At 32.4% G+C, this 8,023-nt stretch overlaps 2 protein-coding genes and 1 long non-coding RNA gene across 3 annotated transcripts in view; 2 read left to right on the forward strand and 1 right to left on the reverse strand.

Moving 5' to 3' along the window:
* The window catches only part of LOC104811016 (protein S-acyltransferase 24), a 6,099-nt gene extending 4,467 nt beyond the window's left edge, over window positions 1-1,632 (reverse strand). Inside the window, exons 1-3 of the mRNA XM_010537546.2 lie at window positions 1,089-1,632; window positions 689-829; window positions 3-65 (exon numbers count right to left, since the gene is read on the reverse strand). Coding sequence (XP_010535848.1) covers window positions 3-65; window positions 689-829; window positions 1,089-1,349 — 465 coding nt within the window. The 5' untranslated portion in view covers window positions 1,350-1,632. The remainder of the gene's footprint in view (window positions 1-2; window positions 66-688; window positions 830-1,088) is intronic.
* Window positions 1,633-4,001: 2,369 nt separating this feature from the next.
* Window positions 4,002-4,795, forward strand: LOC104811017. The gene is made up of 3 exons (XR_771362.1): window positions 4,002-4,080; window positions 4,192-4,244; window positions 4,735-4,795. It is a non-coding gene; the product is annotated as an uncharacterized LOC104811017 (long non-coding RNA).
* Window positions 4,796-7,523: 2,728 nt separating this feature from the next.
* Window positions 7,524-8,023, forward strand: part of LOC104811019 (dicer-like protein 4) — a 10,325-nt gene continuing 9,825 nt past the window's right edge. The window contains exons 1-2 of the mRNA XM_019202287.1: window positions 7,524-7,649; window positions 7,847-7,987. Of these exons, the coding sequence (XP_019057832.1) occupies window positions 7,644-7,649; window positions 7,847-7,987 (147 nt within the window). The 5' untranslated portion in view covers window positions 7,524-7,643. The remainder of the gene's footprint in view (window positions 7,650-7,846; window positions 7,988-8,023) is intronic.

The following is an 8,023-nucleotide window of genomic DNA, read 5'->3' on the forward strand; positions in this document are numbered from 1 at the left end:
TTCCACTTTGACACAATGTGACAAAGAAAAGCAGTCTGGCCATATTGTGCAGCAACATGTGTTGTCTACAAGCAATCCAAGATGTGAATTGTTAATACAACCACAGGGAGAATGAATGAAGAGAAGAAGAAATCCCTAAACCCTAAGGCCAAAACTCTAATACTTATGTCAGAGCCCAGAAAGAAATGCCTAATACTTAGAGAATAAAAATTCAGCACAAATGGCGGCAAGCCAGAGAATATCAAAACTAAATGATCTAATGTCAAACAGAAAGCTAGATCATTTTACCTCAACAAATGAAAAAGGTCATGAAAATCTTATAGCAGGGGCATGCAAAACCAAAACAAAATTTTTCTATTTTGACCTCAAAGTGAAGTTGAGAATATTAATGGTTGAGGCCAATCTCCTAGCACCTGGAATCCAGCTATCTGGTTTAAGTCAAAGATAAACCGCTCTATTAAGACCTAAATTTCAACAATGGAAGTCATGAAAGCGCCTAACAACAACTCAAGACTCAAGATACTCTGACTTCACGAGGAGCCACCGCCCCAGTACTGCAATGAAGTTTTGATAAGCAATGCCAGTTATTAACGTGAGCCTTAGCATGGAGAGTGATGCTCTCAAGTAAAGGGAATCAAAGTAAAATCACCATCAAAAAACAAAAACATAATGGTAGTTGAAATGTCACCTGATAGCCATACATATCCACCGCATCAACCCGAGCACCCTCTTGCAGTAGAAGTTCTGCAACTTGTATGGCACCACGAACAGCACTCCAGTGCAAGGCTGTCTGTCCCGTGTGATCTGTGGCATTTACATCTCCACCATGCTGGAAAACCCAAATCCACACAACCCGATTCACTTACACATACTTCACAACCAAAACTAAACTTCAAAGCGCATACTCATAGGATATCCGCAGAATAACACAAAAACCAATGGCAACAAACCCTCCACAGAACCTCGGGAAGCATGAAAAAGGCGAGAAATTTACAATCCATTCGATCTTTAATCGAAAAAAGAAGAAGCAAAAGACCATTTGGTAAAGGATTGAAAGGGGATGAACAATCAAATGAAAGAAGAAAAACCTCGATAATGTACTGGGCAACGGCGGTGCGGTTGTTCAAGGCAGCCCACTGAAGAGCGTAGTAACCAAGGCCATCGGGCTCGGAAACAGAGCAACCTTCACACTCCACCAATCTATGAAGCTTCTCCAAATCTCCATACGCAGCCGCAGTATACACATCGTTCCTCAAGCTTTCTTCTTCAACCCCTTTCGAATTCGATTGCCCATTTTCCTCTGAATTCGATTGGACCTCTTCTTCCACCACCTCAATCTCCGACGACATTCCTTTTGGGTTCTTAGCTCTAACGAAGGAAGCCAAAAAAACACGACTAGATCGATCCCGAGAATAGGGAATGAAGGAATCGATTTAGAATTTCATGGGTTGACCTTGTTTATCTAGAAGCTTATCTCTGAAATCAGGGGAAGAAACGGGGGGTGCTAGGGTTTTTCCGGGAATGAGAACGAAGAACAATGATTGGTGTAAGACACGATTCCAATGGCTGTACCGTGTTGACTCAGAAACGAGAGAGATCAAACGGTTCTTCCAATTTTTTCCCCCAAAATTCATCAAAAGATTTTTCCAATTTGGTTATCTTTTGTAAAAACAAGCAACTCATATTTTATTTTGTCCATGCAATGAAAATAAAATAAATAAAACATGGAGTTGATTTCCCTTTTAACTTTTCTTGAAAACAAAGGTGAAAAAAGATTAGGAAATTTGCGCAAATGTGGTTATTAAAATTTAAAATTGAATATATATTTATAAATTTTTGTATTCAATCTAGATTTTATTTAAAAAGAATACGGGCAATTATATAATATATATACATAAATTTTAACAATATTTTATAATTTTAGGAAATATCAATGATATTTTTCTTTAACAAAAAAATATCAATGATATTTTCGTATGTATAGAGTATATAATGTTTTATACTTTTAATCAACATAAAAACACTTTATAATTATAATTATGTGGAATATTTGTATATATTCATAAAATCATGAAACCTATATATAAATTTAATTTTCGGATGATCTCATTCTACAAACATGAGTTTGAATCCAAATTATTTTACATTTTATTTTAAGATAATTGATTGATAAATATATGAAAAATCGAATAATTTTATTAACATTGAAATATAGTTTCTATTTTAAAAATTAAAAATTAACTATAGGAAAAATTTTGGCAACCAAAATCTTACATGTAATTTTCACTTCATATAAGAACGCAAATCTTAAATATTTGTTTAACATTATTAATGGAAGGAAAGAAATATGAGGTTCCTTTAAAAAAATTACATATTTAAAATAATTTTATAAATTTTTATAAAATTTTCTAAAATATATTAGATATACTAACATGATTGGAAATTTTTTTTCTTTTTGTCAATATAAAAATTATACTCAAACTTAATTAGTTCAAATGGTGAAACGAAAATACAAAATATCTGTTTTACTGCGAATTCAAATCTCAGATTTGGAGAGAGACATTATATTTTGAATCATATGACTGTTTTCTAATCTAGAATTAGTCTACTAATTGGTACAAATAATCAATTATCCAAAAAAAATGAAATTCAAAGTCATTTATATACTATTAGGAAGTTGATTTAAAAATATCATAACTTTTAAAAAAAAATCTTAATAGTTTTGATAACTCTACGTAGCATCATTTTCCAGAGAAAAATAAAATGAGCATTCAAAAAGATTTAATTTCTCGACCAAAAATCAAAAGAAAACATTAAAAAATACCCGAAAATTAACTAAGAATTGGAGAAAAATAAAATGAAAAGAGATTTAATAAACTCCCAATGAAATCGAGCTAATACGGTGTCGTTTCTTCCTTTCATACCCTCTCCGTCGTTCGGAAGCTTAGGAAGCGCAAAGAGAATCTTAATCTGATTTATTAATGCAAATTAGTTCATTCGTTGGGGAGCCTCAGTTAAGTCATAAGTGCCTATAAAGACAAAGGAAATGAGATTCACCAAATCATCGTATCTAATATATTATTAATGATAATAATAATTATAATTATTATTACTATTATTATCTTAGAACGACAAATGAAAGTGGTTTATGTTATAAATAAAATTAAAATCGATGTCTCGAAGGCAGAATTCAGAAAATCCTCGTCCTGCATGCGGAGGCTACGACACACAAAGATTTGCATATCATGCATTTACGTATGATCCGTGTGATTTGTCCATCCATTTATTTTACATATAATATATATTTTTAAATTAGTCCAAACAAACAAGTTTTATGCCTTTCTTGGTTGTCATTTCCACCAAATTCGAGTTTTCAATTTCGAAATTATAATATATAATTTTCTGAAATTTAAGAATGAAAAGGCATAGATTTAGAAAACAATATAATACATGTATATATAATATATAGATCCAAACGTTTAGGATATTTTATATATTTTTTTTAAAAAATAATGTTAGAGTAGGAAAAAGGAAAAAGAAAAACATTTTTTTTCATCCTTTTTAACAGGAAAAAACCCTTTTTTTTCATCCCTAAAATATTATTTAAATAAGGGCAAAGGAAAAAAAACAAAAGACAGATGGAGAAGCAATAGAAATTTGCCCTAACAAAAAAATAAATAAATGAGAGAGATAACAACACATTTCTTAAATAGAGGGATACCTTAATAAAATAATTAATAACAATGATTTTTAATGTTGAGGATTAGTTGCACTTTCTAGCAACAACGACAAAATTATTGGAAAGTGAAATTCGATCGAATACTTTTTAATATACATTGGAAAATTAAAATAATGTCGGTCCAATTCCTTATGCGAATTTTATTAAGGACGACTATATAAACACCTTTCAACGCATCAGAAACACGCAGAACTCAGATCAATCAAGTTAAACACGAACACATACGCGTCACATACATACATACACACATACACATACACATAGAGTGTGTATATCGAAGATGAGACTCCCTCTCATCATCTCTGTTATGGTCATATTTCTTATATTTTCATCAGTTCAATGTATGTATTTATTCTATCTCTATGTTATTTATTTAAATTTTAATTTTAATTTTTGTGATATTTATAATCCAACGACTAATATAAAAACGTTGTTTTGCGTCATTTTTGCAGGTATTCGATTGGAAAAAGAGGTCAAAGATATAACCTCGCATCATAAAATTAATGTAAGCATTAAAGTTTTTTTTTTTATTGTATTTTGCCCTAAAATACACTGCCCAAATTATATTATTACACAAAAAAAATAATGTAGTGTATATGAATATTTGGACCGTTGGTTCGACGGAAAATTCATTAATTTTTCATGTGTTTATCTTGCTTCGCCGCGTAAAAGGTGTGTCTCATTAACTCGTAAATCGAATAAATGCTTCAAAGCAATGTCACAACTCTTAAAATTAATCACAATCTGTGTATCTGTTAAAACATATATTATACGATTCTGTATATTTGAAAGATTATTTAAAATTATATCTTGATCATTGTGCATGATCATTTATAAACATGAAAATAAAAAAGAGAGTTTCATTCGAAGATTATAATGGTTTTTGTTGTTCATTTAATTTTTTTTTCTATTTTTCATTAAAACGAGGAAATAAAAAATTATATGATTGAGAGTTTTTATCTAAATATTTTTTTTGTATGAATATATAAATACAGGTGATTTCAAATTCTGATATTACAACGACGGAAAAGGAAGAGCCGTTGAGAGATAGTAAAATCAAGAAAATAGGTCATAACGTATCGAAGAAATCGCATCATTGGCTGCCAACGTTCCATGAAGATTATTACGGACCAAGGCATCATCGGCCTCGGCACCACTAATTAATCTTCTTCATTATTATTTTTTTTTGTATTTTTTTTATATTTTTGTTAGCTTTTAGTTTTTATCCACGTAACGTTAGATCCATTGACAAACAAGATTCTTTGGTTTCTAAGTAGATGAATAAAATATGTTTTTCGCTTAAATTGAAAGCTTAATTGACGAGATTATTATTGAAAATAAATCTACAAAAAATAATGTAAAGTATTTTAAATTTCGAATGGTGACTACTTAATTTTTAAAAAAAAATTAAAGGTAAATTTATTTACAGAATTTATTAGGGGTGGACAAAATAATTGAACCCGAAATAACCGAACTGAACCCCACCGATATATATATATATATCCGAACTGAACCAAACCAATTAAAATAATATATCCGATTGGATATAAATATTTCAAATCCGAAATACCCAAACCCGAATTAACCTAACCTAAAAAATAACCGTAAACCGAATAAACCGAACTTGAATTAACCGTAACCGAATATAACCGTTTATCCACCTATATATATGATTCACAACCAAAGTTTTTACGCTATTAATCCTTCAAAAAACATATGGATTATAATACGAAAATGTGAATACGACGTAACCGTATAATGAAATTTGAATCCGTGATACATGTCATTGAAAAAAAAAGTAACTTTCACACCAAATGACGTATAAGAATAAAGATAAACAATTCAAATTTCATTGATTTTTCGAATAATAGAGATGAATATGATATTTGCATTCAAGACAAAACATTCGGTTGGCCTAATAATATATTCTATAATAGATAATTCTATCTCTCCATAATTCTCGATAATTTCTAATATCAATCGACCCTTCATAGTCGATATTTTATTTCTTTGTATTCGAAGTCACCATTTTCTCCATTTATCTCCTCCAAAAAAAGGTTCAAATGCGTTATTCTAAGGATGAACGAGTATTAATCTAAATATATAAGGTTTAAAAGTACCGATTCATAATTGAACACCATTCGAAATATCTCGTGACCTATAAAAAAAAATTCAAAAGTTCGGATATTAAACGAACCAAATGGTCTTTTTGGTCATATTTTTTTTTTTTTCGATTTTGGTAAGAATCAAGTCAATGTATTCGTTCTATTCCACCGTGTAAATCTAACAAAAAAATAAAGAATTCCATTTTTTTAAGAATAAAAAAAAAAGTGTTAGCAATGTCTATCTCTCCTTGGATTTGATTGATTATATGATAAAATATCAAAATAACAAATGAGGAAGGAAACCCAATGTTATCTCTAAATGTGCACAACTAAAAACCCTAAAACCCTCAAAAAACCTAATTTCCATATACAAGAATTATACAATACAAGAAACTAAAAGACAGATAAACACAAAGTCATTGAATATTTCCATTATTTAGGCTGCAGAAAGAGAAAGAAATTTGGATGGTGTAATGCTCCGGACAGTTGTTGTTACCAGACACAATCCAAGTGTACAAGGATTAGGTTTTTTTTTTTTTGTAACGGATCAATTGGGTTCCATTGAATCTTGGTCGTTTGTTTGATTTTTTTTTTTTTGCATTTAAAAGCTAATATTTGTTTTTGGTATGGTGCGAAGGAAAATCACCAAATTTATCGATTACCGATGCAGAAATAAATCCCGGAATTCTCCGAACACATTGATGGCACATTTTTTGAGTTTGTGTATAAAAGGCGTGAGCTCTGCGTGTGATTCAGACCTGTGCGCTCGCTTTACCTGAGAAAAAACACTTGGAAATTTTCCAGGAAAAAGGTGGAAAACGCGAGAAAATTCCGCAAACCAAACAGCTTGGGAAATATACTTCGAGGGCAAGTTGAAAATTTTGTGAAATAATCTGCCACAGTACCGACTTTTCCCATTTCAGCTCCCGCTCTCCACTCTGCTCCTCTCTTATTCCTACACGCCGGACGGCGATTCCGGCGACGTCTCCCGCTCCTCTGCCGCAGCCGCTCCCGTCGGTGACAGTGCGTCTTCTTCCTCGCCGACGGCTTCTGTGATCGAAGTGGGTAGTTCTCTGAGTGGTCCATCACTGAACATGGAGAAAGATCCCAGAAGAAAAGCAAGACAGTAAGATTCTGAATGTTGCATCTTTTTCCGTTTTTGAAGCTTTTTGTTTTTCGGGAGGAAGAAAGAAGATATTTTGCCTTCTGGGTTGCCGTTGATTCTTTAAAAGTTTGTGAATTTTTCTCTGATGGTGGAAAACCGGACCGTAATTCTGCACTTTTAGCGGTCTGTCTTTTGTTGTAGAAGAAAAGAAACGCAAATGGGTTGATCAGAAACGTTGTTGTTCCAAAAGAATTCAGTATTTCAGTGTTCGAAAGTACTGTGTTTAGTGAGAAACATCCATTAATGTATCTTTGTTTTGTCTTGAAGGTATCAGCTCGAGCTGTGCAAGAAAGCGACGGAGGAGAACATTGTTGTGTATTTGGGTACAGGTTGTGGGAAAACCCACATTGCAGTGCTGCTTATATATGAACTTGGCCACTTGTTTCGTAGCCCTGAAAGAAGCGTATGTGTCAGCAGGTGAGAGAGGTTTATTATGTTATATGTACACTGGCTGAATTTTCGAAATGATTCATTTTCTTTCTTCGGGTTTATACCCTCTTGCTGATCAAAGTTTGTTGTCGTTTTATAGCAAGCCCAGGTCATAGCAGAGTCTGTGGACTTCAAGGTTGGGGTGCATTGTGGTGGCAGCAAGCATCTGAAGAGCCATTCTGACTGGGAGAAAGAGATTTCAAACATGGAGGTGTGCACTTTTTTTCCCTCTGTTTATTTAAAACTTGCAGGCAAATTATACTGATAGTTTTAGGGTTTGGTATAGTTTCCGAAAAAAGTTTAATTTGGTTAACCAGCTCTTTTCCATTTGTGTTAAATTGATTGCCCTTTGACTCGTGGAATCGTTTTTAATTGCTTTTTGTTCTTGTGGCTAAACATTTTCTGCAGGTTCTTGTTATGACGCCGCAAATTCTTCTGCAGAACTTACAACACTGTTTCATCAAGATGGATCACATTTCCCTTCTAATATTTGATGAGTGTCACCACGCTCAAGTGAAAAGCAGTCATCCCTATGCACAAATCATGAAGGCCAGTTTCCCCACATTCTTAGCACCATCTTTCCCT

The sequence above is a fragment of the Tarenaya hassleriana genome, unplaced genomic scaffold (assembly GCF_000463585.1).
Source record: "Tarenaya hassleriana unplaced genomic scaffold, ASM46358v1 Cleome19, whole genome shotgun sequence".
NCBI classification, from domain to species: Eukaryota; Viridiplantae; Streptophyta; class Magnoliopsida; order Brassicales; family Cleomaceae; genus Tarenaya; species Tarenaya hassleriana.